Source organism: Gopherus evgoodei, chromosome 3, assembly GCF_007399415.2.
Source record: "Gopherus evgoodei ecotype Sinaloan lineage chromosome 3, rGopEvg1_v1.p, whole genome shotgun sequence".
Classification (NCBI taxonomy): domain Eukaryota; kingdom Metazoa; phylum Chordata; order Testudines; family Testudinidae; genus Gopherus; species Gopherus evgoodei.
The window spans coordinates 11,297,062-11,316,240 of NC_044324.1; the positions used below are offsets into that span (position 1 = coordinate 11,297,062).

A 19,179-nucleotide genomic window follows, 5' to 3' on the forward strand; every position below is an offset into this window, starting at 1 on the left:
TGGGTCAAGTGTTGGAGCTATCTTTAGAAATCTCACATTGATACCAATCTTTGCGATTTTTCACATCAGCAGTGAAAGTATTCTTAAAATGAACAACCTGCGCTGGGTCATCATCTGAGACTGCTATAACATGAAATATATGGCAGAATGCAGGTAAAATAGAGCAAGGGACATACAATTCTCCCTCAAGGAGTTCAGTCACAAATGTAATTAATGCATTATTTTTTTTTAATGATCGTCATCAGCATGGAAGTATGTCCTGTGGAATGGTGGCCAAAGCATGAAGGGGCATACAAATGTTTAGCAGATCTGGTATGTATATACCTTGCCTGTTCTTTCTTTCTGGTGACACTGTAAATAGGAAAAGGGAAGCATTCTCCTGTAAATGTAAACAAACTTGTTTGTCTTAGCAATTGTCTGAAGAAGAAGTAGGACTGAGTGGATTGGTAGGTGCTGAAGTTTTACATTGTTTTGTTTTTGAGTGCAGCTATAAAACAAAAACACCCCTACATTTGTAAGTTGCAATTTCACAATAAAGACTGTACTACGGTTCTTGTATGAGGTGAATTGAAAAATACTATTTATCATTTTTACAGTGCAAATATTTATAATGAAAAATATATACTTTGATTTCAGTTACAACACAGAATAGTATATGAAAATGTAGAAAAACATTCAAAATGTTTAATAAATTTCAATTGATATTCTATTGTTTAAAAGTGCAATTAAAACTGCGATTAATCGTGATTAATTTTTTTGAGCTAACCGTGATTAATCGACAGCCCTAGAAAATACATATTTTTAATCTAGTATTCTTTGGAACAGAGAGTTATCTTATGTTTTTGAAATGCCTTTCAAGCTTTTGAGTGCCATATTAAAATTATTAGCCTATTCAGAATGGCAAAAGTGATCTAAATTGGAAAACTAAAGATACATTGTATCAAGTAATATTATTGAAAGTATCTATATTGAGATTTTGCGTCTGCTAATTCAGATTTCCCAAAATTCCAAAGCAAGCAAGAAAGCACCAATTTACATCCATATTTAAATAAAAAAAACACACTTTTCCAACTTGGTGAAATCAAGATTGGATGTTTTCTAAACGATATGCTTTAGGAATTATTTTTGGGACGTTCTATGGCCTGTTCTACACAGTTGGTCTGACTAGATGATCACAATGGTCCCGTCTGAATTTAAAAATCTATGAATTCATTTAACATCTCTTACTAACCATGATAACATTATTATATTCTCCTTAGTGACTGATACCAGATTTGAATTAACCCTAAAGAAGAGCAAGTGTAAGTGACTCAGCTTGATGTTGATATAAAAACAAAGATTTCATACAGGTAAATGTTAACACAATATTCATCAACTACTTAAATATAAATGTATTGAAGACGCTTCAGGGCTTTAGTGTTATTAAGTGAAAATAGCAGATTAAATTACTCCATGATATTAGAATCATTTTGATTGAAAGGAACTTCTTAAGTTAGAGATCTAGTTCACTGTGATGCAACATGGCAGGACTGATTTCATTACATCTATAATGCATAATAAAAAATGAATACATATATAGTCTTGGCACTAAACTCATTCAGTGATAGACTTTCTACAGTTTCCCTTGGCAGCTTCTTCCACTACCTGTTAATATTTATTTTCTGGAAAGGATCTTGCATTATATGACACTGCATCTTGAAGGATCCCGAACCAATTTAATTACCCATTGACAATACAAACCATACACACACAAAGTACATTGCCCATATTTCTTTAATTTCTACATTTATATACATATTTAAGAAATCTTTTAACTCAGAACCATCAAGTTGTGCATGTAAATTGTCCAGTTTTCTGATGACAAGTTCAATAGTCTTTCAGAAACAGCAGCAACATACTGCATAATTGTTGTTGCTCTTCTCTGGACTCTCTCTACATTTTTCTTAAAAGCGAATTGGAGACAACACTCCAACAGAGACCTCATCTGTGCCAGGGAGAGCAGGAAAATTACCTCTCCTGTCTTATATACAACACTTCTGTTAATACATGCCAGAATATTATCATTTTTGTGCAACTGCATCACATTATTGACCCTCACTCAATTAGTGATCCACTATAATATCCAGATCTTTTTCAAGAGTATTGCCTAGCCAGTTATTCCCCATTTTTTGGCTGTGCGTTTGAATTTTCCACTTTGAGTGTAGTACTTTGTACTTGGCTTTACTGAATTTCATCAGATTGAAGCAAACAGAGGTGCTAGCAAACAGGAGCAGCTAACAGGGGAATTTTGCAATCGAACTTTGCAAGAGAGGGGAGATACACTTAACATTCTTTACATTTAAAGCCAAAAACACCCTCTGACAAAAACAAAACATCAACAAAGGAATGAGCTGCAGCAGTAAAAAGAAATGCAGGCAGAAATCCAGCAAGAGAATGGGGGCTATCCAGTTGTATTTCAGGCTCCTGTTGAGCCTCTTGCACCAGTTGAGCTGCTGCTGCAGGTGTAGGCTCTGTGGCGCCCTTTGGTGCTGGCTCCCCTAACTCTGGTGGGGTTGCAAACACTGCTCCGCCAGTTCTGATCCTTGGGCTGGTTCTAGCTGGGTCCCAGGAACTGGATCTACAACCGCTGCCATAGACTCTGGTCTGGTTCTCCCACCTCTGGCTCAGGCCCTGGGCCTGTGGTATCAGGGAACCGAGACTGGGTCCTTGTAGGAGGCTCAGAAATGGAGTTATGTGTGGGGGCCTGTTTAGCCTGGCTGCGGGTGACCATCCCCTCCCTTTTTGTTAGCCTCACATGGTTGGCTAAGTCTTCTCCCAGCAGCATGGGAATGGGATAATGGTCATAGACTGCACAAGTCCATATTACTGACCAGCCCTTGTATTGGACAGGCAACTTGGCTATAGGCAAGTTAAAGGAGTTGGCATTAAAGGGTTGCACTGTCACTTAGGCCTCTAGATTGATGAATTTAGGGTCCATCAGGGATTGGTGGATAGCTGACACCTGTGCTCCAGTGTCTTTCCACCCTGTAATCTTCCTCCTGGCCACATACAGTTTCCCTTCACTCTGGGGGTATTTGTGAGACATCTGGGCCTGAAGGCTCTCAGTGGGATCCTGGGGTGATGAGTCAGTTGGTGCTCTTGGGGCAGTTGGCCTTCACATGCCTGAGCTCATTACATTTAAAGCATCGCCAGCTGACTGTGGGCTGGGGTGAGGTGGGTGGATGGAGAGTAGGGTGGTGGGATGAGCAGGCATCTGGGGTCTCCCTGGCTGGGTAGAGGGCTCCTCCTTGTGAGAAGCGGCCTTGGACTGATTCTGATGGTAGGGTGTCATCTCAGGTTGCCCCTTCTGGTATACCCATCAACTGCTACTCGCTTTCTTCTTCTCTGCCACCTCCACCCATTTGGCTCCAATCTCCCTCATCTCAATTACCGTTTTGGGCTTCCCATTTAGGATGTGCCTTTCTATTTCCTCAGGAACACCCTCTGAGAACTGCTCCATTTGTATTAGGAGAGACAGATCTTCCAGAGATTTAACACTTGCTCCTGATATCCAGGCATCCCAATTTTTTTTACAATGTGGTAGGCGTCAGGAAAATGCCACATCTGGTTTCCACTTTAGGGCTCTGAACTGCCGACGGGCATGCTCGAGCGTTAGCCCCATCCTAATTCTGGTCTTTTGTTTAAAAAGTTTGTACTTGTTCATGTGCTCTTTAGACATTTCAGCTGCCACCTCTGCTAAGGGTCCACTGAGTTGTGGCCTCAGCTCCACCATATACTGGTCTGGAGGAATGTTGTACCCAGGGCATGCCTTTTCAAAATTTTCTAAGAAGGCCTCTGTATCACCACCTATCTTGTATGTGGGGAATTTCTTGGAATGGGGAGCAGTACGTAGAGGAGGACAGTTAGGGCTACCTGGCTGACCCAGCTTAGCTCTTTCCAGCTCTAGGCGCTTCAGCTCTGTCTCCTCCTCCAAGTGCTTCGCCTCCACTTCCAAGCACTTCATCTGTAGGAAGAAATTCCTGTCTTCTGCAGTTAGAACTCCATCTGGATTAAGGGCTTCCCTCCATCTTGGCACCTGGATCTTGGGTTGGGGTGGGCTGACCATTTCCTTCAGGGAAATCTCTGGTCCCTCATCCCCTCCCTGCATTTCTGTCATACAGCTGGATGTCTGGGCTTGATCTGGGTCTGCCTTCTCCATGGTGTGCCACTTTGGGAAGCCTGGTTGCTCTAGGGTTTCAGTGCCCGACCACAACCTCATACACAGGGTTGCCCTACTCTAGCCTAGCTATTTCATTGCCACAAAGCTAGGCAAAAAAAATAAACTGCTTGTTGGACTCCCTGGCTTTGCAAGCTGAACCCTTTGTGTGTCTGTTCTCCTTTAGGCAGCAAATAAATGAAAGAAGAAAAAAAAAAACTCCTTGGCTTTGCAGGCTGCCAAAAGGAAAAATGTGTCCTTTTAAAATCCTGAGGTCTGTGCCTCTGGTTCAAAAGTGATCCCACTGCTCTGCCACCCTGTCAAGGCTGATTCCCCACTCTGGCATTTCGAGTGCAGAAGGTGGGTGGCCCGCAAGGATTCTAAAAAATAATACTGACTACTTCAGGCTGGTATTAAACTCCCAAGGTTACAGCTTCTCTCTGACCTTGGATTGGTAGAAGCTGCCACCACCCAAGTGCGTAACCCCTTTGAGAGACCAGGAACGTGCAGTTGGGAATTCCTTCCTGCGGGTACCCTCAAGCCCTTTCACCACCCCTCCAGGGAAGAGTTAAGAAAAACAAAGAAAATTAGCTGTTGCCACCAGCTAATTAAACAACGTGCACAAACCTCTTAAGACACAAAAATTCAATTCTGTTCTTAAAAAGGGTAAATTTTATTAAAAAAAGAAAATACATCCTGGAATTTAGACGTTTGCTAGATTAAAAAAACAAACAACTACAAGGATTAAGCATCAAGAATAGCTTTCTTGAGATCCAGCTTAGAGGTTGCAAGCAAAACAAAAGCACTTGGGTTAGCACAGAGGAGTTCACAAGCCATAAAGAAATAAAAAGAGATAAATCTAATTGCATCTTCCCAGACATTTCCTGATCCACTTACATACCTGGGATTCAAATGAGTAGTTTCTAGGTATAATACTGAGGATTTTTCATGCCTGGCCCCAAGTTGCTTACAGCATAACTGCACTGTCTCTTTTCTGCCAGAGAACAACCTCAGAGAGACAAAAGGGAAGTTGTTTTTCCATTTTAAAAAATTCTAGCCTTCCAATTGGCTCTTTTGGCCAGGTGTTCACTCACTTCCCCACTGCTATGCATAGCAGTGAGACTTTTTAACCCTTTACAAGTAGAGCAATTAGAGAACAGCTACTCAGAGGGATTTTATAGCTGCTGGCTGGCTGGGTGTTCATAAAAGTAAGCTCCCCCCCTTCATTTATCACACCATATTAAAAAAAGAGTCTTACAAGTCATTTTGTTTAGAGGCTTAGTTCACCCAGGCAGCATGGAGGAGGAAGCAGCTCATTTGGAATGCAGAGGAGACAAGAGCTGGGCCTGGGAAAGGGTGGAATGAGTAGACTGGGACAACGATCCTGGAGAGAAAAGAGATTAGGATGTGGCAGTGGGAGGGAGGAGGAGCATACTGAGAGAAATTGGATGAGGAGCCCAGGGCAGGAACGAGGACTGGAAGCCAAGATAGAGAAGATCGGAACTGGGATGAGGAATGGGCATGGGGTGGAGGCAGGGTGGATAAAAATCAATGACTTTTTTTTAATTTAAATCAGATTTTTTGATAAAATGCTTTTTGAAGAAAAACTCTACCTAAAGATAAAGATATATTATAGCTCAAAGATATTTCAACATGGAATAGGGGTTATACATTCTAATTCTCTAGGATGAGACAATATATTAATGCAATGTTTCAGAACAGTTTTGGAAATGAGTTCCAAAAGTTCATGGATTAGGGACCCAATCTTATGTGGTTCCAGGGGTTTCTGTATAGATTATTTAGGTTAATCTTTCTATCTACTCACTGGGACTCAGTCCGCAGTCTAGAAGACACCATCAGAGATGCTTAGTTTTGCAGTTCTCAAACTATGGATTTGTGTCGCCAGAGATAACATGCTTGTTAACAGCAAAAATGTTTTTAAATAAATATATAGGTGAAAAACAACAGACTTCAACTCTATTGTCCCTCTGCAAATCTGTGTAAACCGAGTCAATCCCTTACCTCTATATAAAAGTGCAAAGTTTCAATAAGTTCAATGAATAGAAGATTGTTGGGGGCGGATAGATCTGGACAAGAAGAAGAAGTCTGGAGATAAATGCGAGAAGGGATGGATAGGCAGTAGAAACAAATGTGAAACTGCAGTACATTCCAGAAGTCTTGAGGTCTTTCGGAGTGTAGCCTTCATTGATTTGAGATCTACTATACAATTCTCTCACTAGAAGGGAAAACCTATAATGGCAGCAGGCCGTGAGATCCCGTTTGGGAATAAGAACCACTCAAGAAATGTGTGTGCTGATGATGTTTTAAAGAGTCACACCAGTGAACTGCTGGAAGTCACTTAAGCACTCAGGGCTGGGCTATACTACAATTTTAGGTCGAATTTAGCAGCGTTACCTCGATTTAACCCTGGACCATCCACAAGCCAAAGCCTTTTTTTCCAACTTAATGGGCTCTTCAAATCGATTTCTTTACTCTACCTCCGATGAGGGGATTAGCACTGAAATTGGCCTTGCCACGTCGAATTTGGGGTAGGGTGGATGCAATTTGATGGTATTGGCCTCCGGGAGCTATCCCAGAGTGCTCCATTGTGACTGCTCTGGACAGTGCTCTCAACTCAGATGCACTGGCCAGGTAAAAGCAGCAAAGATTCCTGTGGCACCTTATAGACTAACAGACGTATTGGAGCATGACCTTTTGTGGGTGAATACATGCATGCATCCAACGAAGTGGGTATTTACCCACGAAAGCTCATGCTCCAATACATCTGTTAGTCTATAAGGTGCCACAGGACTCTTTGTTGCTTTTACAGATCCAGACTAACATGGCTACCCCTCTGATACTTGACTGGTCAGGTAGACAGGAAAAGCCCATGAATTTTTGAATTTCATTTCCTGTTTGGCCAGGGTGGTGAGCTGATCAGGAGAGGTGACCATGCAGAGCTCTTCAGCATGATGTGCACATTACCGGGGCACGTTGCCCCGTCCGTACTTCATGAGAAGTCTATGTCCATGTCGATGTCCTCATCACTGCACTGCCGTCACCTCCTCGCCTAGTTTTGCTTTTGCTGCTTCTGGCTCTGCATATACTCCAGGATAATGCAGGTGGTGTTTACAGTGCTCATAATTGCCACAGTGATCTGAGCAGGCTCCATGATCCCAGTGCTATGGCGTCTGTGCTGAAAAAAGGCGCAAAACAATTGTCTGCTGTTGGTCTGACAGAGGGAGGGACGACTGACGACATGGGTTACAGGGAATTAAATTCAACAAACGGGTGGCTTTGCATCTAGGAGAAACACAAACAACTGTCACATAGAATGGACCCCTCAAGGATTGAACTCAAAACCCTGGGTTAAGCAGGCCGTTGATTTCACAAAACAAAATCAGGTCAATTTCTTGTTTTGATCCCCTCTATCTATCTTTTACATCTTAGGCTGGATGCAGACGGTGCAGTACGACTGCTAGCCATCATCATCTCCCGGATGCTCGGCAGAAGATGCTGCATTACGATTGCTAGTCATCATCATCTCCTGGCTGCTCATGGTGCAGTATGACTGCTAGCCATCGTCATCTCCTGGGTGCTCGGCCGAAGATGGGAATGACCTGTCTGAGTCACTCCCATGACTGCCCAGGCGCCCCTGACTGACCTCACTGAGGTCGGCTAAAAGAGCACGCAGGAGTACGACGATGGCTACCAATCATAATGCACCAGCTGTTGCCAAAAGGCAATGAGGTGCTGCTGTGTAGCAATGCAGTCCCACGTCTGCCAGCACCCAGGAGCCGTACAGTGATGGTGAGCTGAGCGGGATCCAAGATTGCCGTGTTATGGCGTCTGCTCAGGTAAAAAAGGCATGAAATGATTGTCTGCCGTTGCTTTCACGGAGGGAGACAGAAAAAGAGAGGAGGGCCAGACGACATGTACCCAGAACCACCCGCAACACTATTTTTGCCCCGTCAGGCACTGAGATCTCAACGCAGAATTCCAATGGGCAGCGGAGACTGCGGGAACTGTGGGATAGCTATCCACAGCTACTCACAGTGAAGCGCTCCGGAAGTCGACACTCGCCTCGGTACTGTGGACGCAGTGCGCCGACTTAATGCACTTAGAGCATTTTGTGTGGGGACACACACAATCGACTGTATAAAAACAATTTCTAAAAAACAACGTCTATAAATTCGACCTAATTTCGTAGTGTAGACATACCCTTAGATTCAGAGACTGTTGAAGTGATAATCTCACTTTTAACAGCTGTAGCTTCTTCTGCCCGTGTAGAAAGAATATTTTCTTCCTTTGGACTAACTAATTCCAAATTGAGAAACTGTTCGGGACCTGAAAAAGCAGGAAAGCTTGTTTTTCTTTTCCAGATTATGAACAACAGTAAAATGAAGGTGAAGATGACTGCGTTAGCTGCAGAAGCCAGTATTTTAAGTTTTTCCATGTTGACCTGGCTAACATAGTAGATTTAATTTTTTAAAAAATATTTAACTTTTATTTAAAAAAATTTTTAACAAAAACAAACCTGATTTTAAAAAACTTGAATGTTTAAAGTCAACAATTCATATACTTGTTTGGTTAAAATATTATATTTCTGCTGTTGAAGAAAAAAATCCAGAATACATAATGTTTTAGTTAAATAAAAATTTAAATGTCTGTCTGGTGAGGTTTTCCTCCTAATACAGCATGACAAGAAAATCCTCCAAATATTAACGATTAACCTGTTGAATTGGAGATAGTTCCCCTCCCAATGATTTCATAAATATCTGCTTCAGTTACCTTTGGTAAATGAAATAATCAAACAATCATTCATTTTCTGATATAGCTGTAAAACTAATCTGAAAAGTTTTCAAAATAATTAACTTGAAAAATGTATCGTGTGTACCTTCTAAAAATGAAACCTACATCTCTGAGTTGTGAAGAATATGTATTAAGGTTATAAGAACCAACAAGAATGCACTTTTATGTAGAAATTCATGATTAAATCGAGTCTTCCTGACTAGTGATTTTAATCATGACTTAAATCAATTTGATTTAAATCACATGCACCCTGTGTGGAGGAGAGAACACAAAACTACACTGGGACAGGCTGGAAGGGAGGAGATGGGGACACAGAGGCAGAAGCATCTATGACTACTAGAATTCATTCCTCTCAGTATACGGATTGAATTCAAGATTCTGAGCATCAGCATGCATTTGCAGACAGCAAATATCTATAAAATGTATTAGCAAGGTATATGATATTCCCGTCTCGTGGCTAGTCCAGATGACAATCTACTATTGGTATCAGTTACTCCATAAGGTTAATTGGTAAAAGTCTGTGCTGCAGATCTAAAAGGTTCAAAGGCTGCTGATGACCCATGTGGAAGTCAATACGGTTCCACCCTTGGAATGTTTTCTTCAGTAGATTATAGAATCGCAGGACTGGAAGAGACCTTGAGAGGTCTTCTAGTCCAGTCCCCTGAACTCATGGCAGAACTAAGTATTATCTAGACCATCCCTGACAAGTATTTGTTTAAAATATTCTTAAAAAATCACCAATGACTGAGATTCCACAACTTCTCTAGACAATTTATTCCTTGCTTAACTACTCTGACAGTCAGGAAATTTTTCCTAATGTCCACCCTAAACCAGCCTTGCTGCAATTTAAGCCCATTGCATCTCATCCTGTGCTCAGAGGTTAACGAGAACACATTTTCATCCTCCTCCTTGTAACAACCTTTTATGTACATGAAAACTGTTATGTCCTCCCTGTATGTACATTTCATCCTCAGGTGCATGAATCTACAATTTGGAGTGGAGGAATTTGACTAAGACTCATAGACTTTAAGGTCAGAAGGGACCATTATGATCATCTAGTCTAACCTCCTGCACAATGCAGGTCACAGAATCTCATCAACCCACTCCTGTAAAAAACTCCTAACCTATGCTCGAGTTACTGAAGTCCTCAAATCGTGGTTTAAAGACCTCAAGGTGCAGAGAATCCTCCAGCAAGTGACCCGTGCCCCATGCTGCAGAGGAAGGCGAAAAACCTCCAGGGTCTCTGCCAATCTGCCCTGGAGGAAAATTCCTTCCCAACCCCAAATATGGCAATGTTAAACCCTGAGCATGTTGGCAAGGCTCACCACCCAGCACCCAGGAAAGAATTCTCTGTAGTAACTCAGATCCCACCCCATCTAACATCCCATCACAGACCACTGGGCGTACTTATCTGCTGATAATCAAAGATCAGTTACCAAATTAATTGCCAAAATCAGGCTATCCCATCATACCATCCCCTCCATAAACTTATCAAGCTTAGTCTTGAAGCCAGATACGTCTTTTGCCCCCGTTGGAAGGCTGTTCCAGAACTTCACTCCTCTAATGGTTAGAAACCTTCGTCTAATTTCAAGTCTAAACTTCCTAGTGTCCAGTTTATATCCATTTGTTCTTGTGTCCACGTTGGTACTAAGCTTGAATAATTCCTCTCCCTCCCTGATATTTATCCTTCTGATATATTTGTAAAGAGAAATCATATCGTCTCTCAGCCTTCTTTTGTTAGACTAAACAAGCCAAGCTCTTGGAGTCTCCTTTCGTAAGACAGGTTTTCCATTCCTCAGATCATCCTAGTAGCCCTTCTCTGTACCTGTTCCAGTTTGAATGCATCCTTCTTAAACATGGGAGACCAGAACTGCACACACTATTCCAGGTGAGGTCTCACCAGTGCCTTGTATAACGGTACTAACACTTCCTTATGTTTACTGGAAATACCTCGCCTGATGCATCCCAAGACCACATTAGCTCTTTTAATGGCCATATCACATTGGCGGTTCAGTCATCCTGTGATCAACCAATACTCCGAGGTCCTTCTCCTCCTCTGTTACTTCCAACTGATGCGTCCTCAGCTTATAACCAAAATTCTTGTTATTAATCTCTAAATGCATGACCTTGCACTTTTCACTATTAAATTTCATCCTATTACTATTACTCCAGTTTACAAGGTCATCCAGATCTTCCTGTATGACATCCTGGTCCTTCTCTGTGTTAGCCAATACCTCCCAGCTTTGTGTCATCTGCGAACTTTATTAACACATTTCCACTTTTTGTGCCAAGGTCAGTAATAAAAAGATTAAATAAGATTGGTCCCAAAACCAGTCCCTGAGGAACTCCACTAGTAACCTTCTTGCAGTCTGACAGTTCACCTTTCAGTATGACCCGTTGTAGTCTCCCCTTTAACCAGTTCCTTATCCATCTTTAAATTTTCATATTGATCCCCATCTTTTCCAATTTAATAATTCCCCATGTGGAACTGTATCAAATGTCTTACTGAAATCGAGGTAAATTAGGTCCACTGCATTTCCTTTGTCTAAAAAATCTGTTACCTTCCCAAAGAAGGAGATCAGGATGGTTTGGCATGATCTACCTTTTATAAAACCATGTTGTATTTTGTCCCAATTACCATTGACCTCAATGTCTTTAACTACTTTTTCCTTCAAAATTTTTTCCAAGACTTTGCATACTACAGATGTCAAACTAACAGGCCTATAGTTACTCGGATCACTTTCTTTCCCTTTCTTAAAAATAGCAACCATGTTAGTAATTCTCCAGTCGTATAGTAAAACCTCTGAGTTTACTGATTCATTAAAAATTCTTGCTAACAGCCTTGCAATTTCATGTGCCAGTTCCTTTAATATTCTTGGATGAAGATTATCTGGGCCCTCCGATTTTGTCCCATTAAGCTGTTCGAGTTTGGCTTCTACCTCCGATGTGGTAATATCTACCTCTATATCCTCATTCCCATTTGTTATCCTACCACTATCTCTAAACTCCTCATTAAAGACTGAGGCAAAGTATTTGTTTAGATACTGGGCCATGCTTAGATTATCCTTAACCTCCACTCCATCCTCAGTGTTTAGTGGTCCCACTTCCTCTTTCTTTGTTTTCTTCTTATTTATAGGGCTATAGAACCTTTTACTGTGGTTTTAATCCCCTTTGCAAGGTCCAACTCTACTTGGCTTTTGGCCTTTCTCCCTTCATCCCTACATGTTCTGACCTCAATAAGGTAGCTTTCCTTGCTAATCTCTCCCATCTTCCACTCCTTGTAGGCTTTCTGCTTTTTCTTAATCACTTCTCTGAGATGCTTGCTCGTCCAGTTTGGTCTACAACTCCTGCTTATGAACTTTTTCCCCTTTCATGGGATGCAGGCTTCTGATAGTTTCTGCAACTTTCACTTGAAGTAATTCCAGGCCTCCTCCACCTTTAAATCCACAAATTCTTCAGTCCAATCCACTTCCCTAATTTCCTTAATTCTTTAAAAGTTAGCCCTTTTGAAATAAAAAACGCTACTCCCAGTTCTATTTTTATTTATCCTTCCATCTAGTTTGAACTGAATTAGCTCATGATCACTCAAACCAAGGTTGTCCCCTACAACCATTTCTTCTATGAGGTCCTCACTACTCACCAAAACCAAATCTAAAATGGCATCCCCTCTTGTTGGTTCTTCAACTACCTGGTGAAAGAATCCGTCAGCTATCACATCCAGAAAAATCTGAGCCCTATTATTACTAGCACTTGCCCTCCAGTTTATATCTGGGAAGTTAAAGTCTCCCATGATCACACAATTCCCATTAATGTTTACTTCATTAACAACATTAAAGAGGTCTCTATCCATATCCAAATCAGATCCCAGCGGTCTGTAGCACACCCCAAGCACTATCTCAGGGGAGGCTCTAGTAGCTTTCTTTCCCAATGTGATTTTTGCCCAGACAGACTCTGTCTTATCCATTCCGTCACTTCTTATTTCTTTACAGTCTACCTCATCACTGATATACAATGCTACTCCACCACCTTTGCCTTTATTTTGTCTTTCCTAAATACCACATACCCTTCAATGTCTGTACTCAGGTCATGCATGACTACTATTCCACCACGTTTCTGTTATCCCTATAATATCTGGTTCCACTTCTTGCACCAATAGCTCTAGTTCCTCCATTTTCTTACCTAGGCTCCTTGCATTAGTGTACAAACATCTTAATTTTTGCCGTTTGGCTTCACTGTCATTCTCTACCCGATTAGGCACAGACAGTCTACCACCAGTATCACTTATTAGACTGGTATCTACACTACCCTTCCTCCTTAGGTCCATTCTCCTGCCCACAGCTGTATCCTTTCTTACTTTGTTTTTTTCCCTCTCAATGTTCAATTCCGGCGTGGAGATTACCTGAACATCTCCCAACCATCTCCCCCAAATTCCTAATTTAAAGCTCTCTTAATCAGTTGCGACAGCCTCCATCCTAGAAGTCTATTTCCATCCTTACTCAGGTGAAGTCCATCCTGAGAGAACAGTCCTCTGTCCATGAATGCTTCCCAGTGGCCATACATCCCAAAGCCCTCCTTATAGCACCACTGTCTGAGCCATCTGTTGATCACCATAATCTTGTCACACCTTTGTTGCCCTTCTCTAGGAACAGGCAGAATCCCACTGAAGATCACCTGAATCTCAATTTCATTAAGCGTCTTCCCAAGCCTGGCATAGTCTCCCTTGATACGTTCCAGAGAGAATTTAGCCATATCATTTGTTGCCACATGAAGGACAATCAGTGGATTCTTTCCCGCTCCCATTAGGATCCTTTTCAGCCTCAGGTCCACATCCTGTATCTTAGCACCCGGTCGACAGCACACACTTCTGTTCTCCGGATCAGCTCTAGTTACAGGCCTGTCTATTCTTCTCAGTAGAGAGTCCCCAATCTTGTAGACCTCCCTTTTCCTGGTGATGGTGCGATTCTCTGGTCTATCCTCTCTTCTGTCTGGCTGCAAGTCCTCTGATTTCTATTGTCCCTTGCAGTCCTTCGCAACCCATCCCCTATCCTCCTGGGGCTCATATTTGGTGGTGGTGTCTCCTTTGACTCTCCCCCTCTTCCTATAGGACTAGCTGCTTTTCTCTTCTTCCTTGCCCTCTCACCTTCAGCGACCACCTGCTGTGCCCCTTCTTCATTTTCCAACTCTGCAAACCTGTTCCTGAGCTCTATTTCTCCTTCACTGGCCAGTCTTTTTCCTCTGCCTGGTTCTCTTTGTCACATGCTTACACCATCCACTTTCCTGACCCAGCAGTCTCCCCTCAAAATTCTTTGGTCCTGCTTCCATCTGCAAGTCTGAGCTTTTCCCTTCAGCCTCCTCATGTCTCTGCTCCATCATCTGCTCGAACTCCCTTCTGAACTCAACCAGAGTTTCCACCTGCATCTCTAATCCTCAGATCTTTTCTTCCATCAGCTCTATCAGGCAGCACTTCATGCAAATGAAACTCTTCTCAGGTACCCCCTCCAGGATCATGTACATGCCGCAGCTTCCACAATTATCCTCATTGTGTCTTCCACTGCTGCCCTTGTTTTGGTCACAGCCTTCCCACCTAAAACCTATTAGTCCAGGAAACACAAAGCAAAGCAAACCACCAATGGGCACCAGAACACTGGCAGAACACCACCCGCTCCCTTCACTGGCCTGTCTATTCCTCTGCCTAGCTCTCTTAGTCTCCCTCGCAAACTCCTCCAACAGAACTCCCAGTGAAACTCCCGTTTACAGCTGTTTGCTGGCTCCTGTGCCGCTGCAGCTGTCTATGCCGCTGCCTGACTGGCTGGCTACCTTTATAGGACCCCTAAGCAGAGAAGCCCTGACCCCTAATCAGGGCTCAGCTTCTCTCCCAGCACACTGCCCCTACCAGCCTCCACACATATAACTACAATACACAATACACAAAATACAAAAACCTTCTCCTCCAACAGAACTCGCACTGCAACTCCCGTTTACAGCTCTGTTTGCTGGCTCCTGTGCCGCTGCAGCTGTCTATGCCGCTGCCTGACTGGCTGGCTACCTTTATAGGACACCTAAGCAGAGAAGCCCCGACCCCTAGTCAGGGCTCAGCTTCTCTCCCAGCACACTGCCCCTACCAGCCTCCACACATATAACTACAATACACAATACACAAAATACAAAAACCTTCTCCTCCAACAGAACTCGCACTGAAACTCCCGTTTACAGCTCTGTTTGCTGGCTCCTGTGCCGCTGCAGCTGTCTATGCCGTTTGTACCTGGACTGCCAGCAGTCCAGTCCAGCTCAGCTCACCCCATCACTCAGATGTGATGCAGGCACCTGTGTATCAGTTGAAATTACTAATACCTCAGGATCCACAGAGGTTGTCTCATACGGATGCTTTCCATAAGTACTAAGAAAACTGCTGTAGGCATTTGATCTACCCTCTTTGTTCACACCTACTGACTTTGGTACCTGAAAGAAAAGACAAAAATAGAACAGACACAGAAGTCAATTGTGCAGGTGTCTCAGTGCAATGGGAGCTATGAAAACCAAAATCCTAATGCATTGGGCAACGCAAGTTTCGCCAAGCACCAGAAAAGCCCTGAATCTCCAGGCAAGAACAAACAACACTTCAAGGTGTGAAGCCCCTAGTGTGTCCAAACGGGGAGTTGTTGGTACTGCTGAACAACAGCAAACCAACAACTCACTGGGGTGAAAGCTCCAGCCTAAGGACACCATACAACGAGAAAAGTTGAAGTGGTGTCAATTGAGACACTAGGCAGCCTTAACAGCAACCCAGAGAAGTTTATTACTAGTTGTAGCCTGAAAAACTCTGACTTCAAGCAACAAGAGTGTTGTTGGTTCAAGATGCCTATTGTTTAAACCAACAGATTTAGAAAGTTTGGAGAGGTACCACCTTCACTATACGGAAGAGCAAATATCTATGAAAAGAAATCCACACACCTAGATGTCTTTTGAAGAATGGCCTCTCACTTGTAGCACTAAAATGTATCTATTAATTTTACCTATGATTTGGATTTACAAATTACAAAATCCTGAAGCATTTTTTTAATTCAGCATTTTTCAGTCTTTCCCTTCAAAATGATAAGAACACATGTACAGTGAATCTTAAAAAATGGCATTACATATTTTACCCGTGAGAATTCTGCACCACTGCACATGCACAGAATTCATGTCCCCGAAGATATTTTTTTTCCCCTGTAGAAAATACCTTCTGCTCAGGAGGTGCTACAATTATGCCTTTCACCCACTAGGGCTGCTGTGGCACCAGAAGATGGGGCAGCCAGCTCCGGGCTGGAGAAGCCAACCATGGAAGGGGAGGGGGAGAAGCTGCTTTCTTCATTGTGCCCTGCCCATTGGCTCAGGTGAGGATGCCTGGGATGGGGCAGGGGGGACAGAACAGGGCATACAGGGGTGCTGGGGCGTCACAGGCTGCAGTTCAGAAGGGCTATTGGAGAGGAGGGTGACTGAATTTTGGTGCAGGGACACATGGGGATGGGGCAGATATGCCTGACTGAATGAGAGGGGACAGAGATCAGCCAGGGTCTGCATGGGAGAGGCTCCCCGGCTCCCTAACAATCCTCTTAAAAAAAAAATAATAATAATAATCTGTTCCATACCTCTCATCCGCACCAGCAACCCTCCAGGTTCATTCTCATGCTCCTTCCCAGCAATTTCCCTCTCCCTCAGCTCCTCTGTTACCTGTGACTCCCCCAAGTCTTTGCACTGCTTCTGAGGGGTGCAGGAAACACTTCTGTATTGTAGTTTAAAGGAATTATTACTCAAAGTTCTTTATTAATATCCCTACTAAGGAATCTTATTTATCAAAAATCACTTCCTGAATCTGTTCTGTTGTCTGTATTGTTACAGCCATACTTGCTGACAGGTATTTTGAAATAAATTACCAAAATAATTTAAACTGGTGTAATTATAACTATGCAGAATTTTAATACATTGTGCACAGAATTTTTAATTATTTGGCACAGAATTCCCCCAGGAGTAATATTTTACTGATCTATAGCTATGCATTCCCATATCAAAGCCCTGAAAGAATATTAAAGCCCCCAACTTGGTTTCAACTTCAGTCACTGCTCATTCTAGATTGTTTCTGTGCTACTTTGGTTCCTGGCTTTATAAAAGCACAAGAATAAAGGCAAGCAACTCACAGCCAACCTCCTTAGGCCAATACTACAGGACCTATTTTAAAAGGTTTCGCTCTTCTTGGAGCTCATCAGCTGTAGGTAACGGCCTAAGTTTTAAGTACTTTTCCCCTTCAAATTGCAAGGAGGGAGCATGATGGTGCAATTATTTTTTCACTTCAGTGAGCATACTTAGTCCTCCAGCTACTAAGTATCAAACTATTCAAGCATTTAAGTATAAGTCACACCTTCCATACCTTTCTTCCACTCCTGCACCCTGGAGAAAAATCAAGAACAACACCGACTCAATTACTATATTTAATTTATGGAAAAAAAAAATCTCCCTTATTAAAATCCCACATGTGCAATCATAGATGTTTGTCACCCTTCAAATTCCGCCTAATCTACTTACCTACAATGAGAAATTGAACAAGATCCACAAAAAGATTCACTCACTTCTCTTTTCTCCCCTTCCTTTCCTTATCTCCCTCAATATCAGGTTTAAACTAGTGTAAAAGATGGATTATCTTTAACTTGAAGTCTTTCAACCATGATTTGAGGACTTCAACAGTTCAGCCAGAGGTTAGGGGTCTATTACAGAAGTGGGTGGGTAAAGTTCTGTGACCTGCAATGTGCAGGTCAGACTAGATGATCATGATGATCCCTTCTGACCTTGAAGTCTATGAATATCTCATTCACTATCTCCACCCCACAAACTAACACTATATTCCCTTACCCTCCCCACTTCTTACTGACTTCTCTTTATCCCTTTCATCTTCAACCATTCTGATTCCCAGGTCATTTCCCTCAGCAACTATCGACACTAGTATGCTTTAAATTCTTTGATGAGACAAGACTGTCACTTTGGGGAAACAGTCAAGTTTAGATGTTAGTTCAGATGGAAATTAAACACCACTTTAGACAGAAATTTGGGATGAAAACATAGGACCATCTTACTCTTATGAAACAAGTCAGTTGCCTTGCAGGCGCAGCTCAATGTTTTGTCTGTTTGAAGCAATTGGCAGAAAAAAGGTTGTTTTGCTAAATAAGTAATAAGGGGAACAGTCTTCCTAATAGCTCAAACTGTGTGCCTGTAAGTTTTCTGAACAACAAAACGAAAAGTAGAAGATAGTGTACACATATAAATCATGCAATACTGTTAAATATTTGTAGTTGAATCCAGCATGTGAACCTTTCCTATATCATTAATGTCTTCGGTGACTTAACATGGTTGGTCCACTGGAGCTCTGCTTAGTTGTTTCTACCAGACTGTTGTTCTTCCCATCCAAGTGTATTGTTAATAGGCATTTCTTGTGAACGATGCACCATTCCTGCAACACCATTGCCCTTGCATAGTTGAGAAAAACATGTACTTCCCTTGCTTGAGTAAAACTTTGTAGTGGTATTGTCTATTACCACCTGAACTATTTTGTGTTGGAGATGGGCTTTGAAAGCATTCCTGCCTCATCAGATTGCTCTTCGTTCCAGAAGTTACATGCAGTGCGAAAATGCAGAGGCCGCTCAAAGAACCATCAATTTCTGCCCCTCACCCACAACAAAAATATCTTCCCTGGTGCAGTCGATACAAAAATCTGTAGTATAATGAAAGGTTAAAATTTGTTGTCAATGTAAAATAAAATAAAAAAAATCAAAATCAATAAGTACAAAGAATGCTACACTGCTTTTTTATACTGATGGGAAGGAGGGAGGGAGGAACTCTTACTGACAGTTATAGTCAAGGCCTGATTTGCTATGGGGCACATTAGACCAGAGAGACACAATGGAGACAACAGAATTGTATGTTGGGCACACCTGAATTACATGGCCTTCTCCATACCCAAAACACATTTCAGGTATAATTTGCTCTTCTCTACTGGAGGACTCCAAGGCAAGTAATTTTTTAAATACGTATATATCACAGTACACCTACAACTCCAAATCTATAATTTGCTGTCTATCCTCCTACATAAACCAGAAAGACTGTATGCTATATTACTGACACTAAAACCAAGCCATGTTTTCATA

The 19,179-nt window shown here is 42.3% G+C and overlaps 1 protein-coding gene across 11 annotated transcripts in view; it reads right to left on the reverse strand.

The window, feature by feature from the left end:
* Window positions 1–19,179, reverse strand: part of DTNB (dystrobrevin beta) — a 361,761-nt gene that overhangs the window by 337,782 nt on the left and 4,800 nt on the right. For 9 of the 11 annotated variants that reach the window (XR_003999428.1, XR_003999427.1, XM_030555069.1 and 6 more), the window contains exon 2: window positions 15,359–15,466. The exons of 1 other annotated variant lie outside the window; for it this stretch is intronic. Coding sequence is in view for 7 of the 10 variants with exons in the window: in XM_030555069.1 (XP_030410929.1) it covers window positions 15,359–15,426 (68 nt within the window). In the remaining 3 variants the exon portion in view is untranslated. Of the gene's footprint in view, window positions 1–10,887; window positions 10,899–15,358; window positions 15,467–19,179 lie in introns of those variants that run through there. One more of the 11 variants, XM_030555068.1, reaches the window with a different exon arrangement.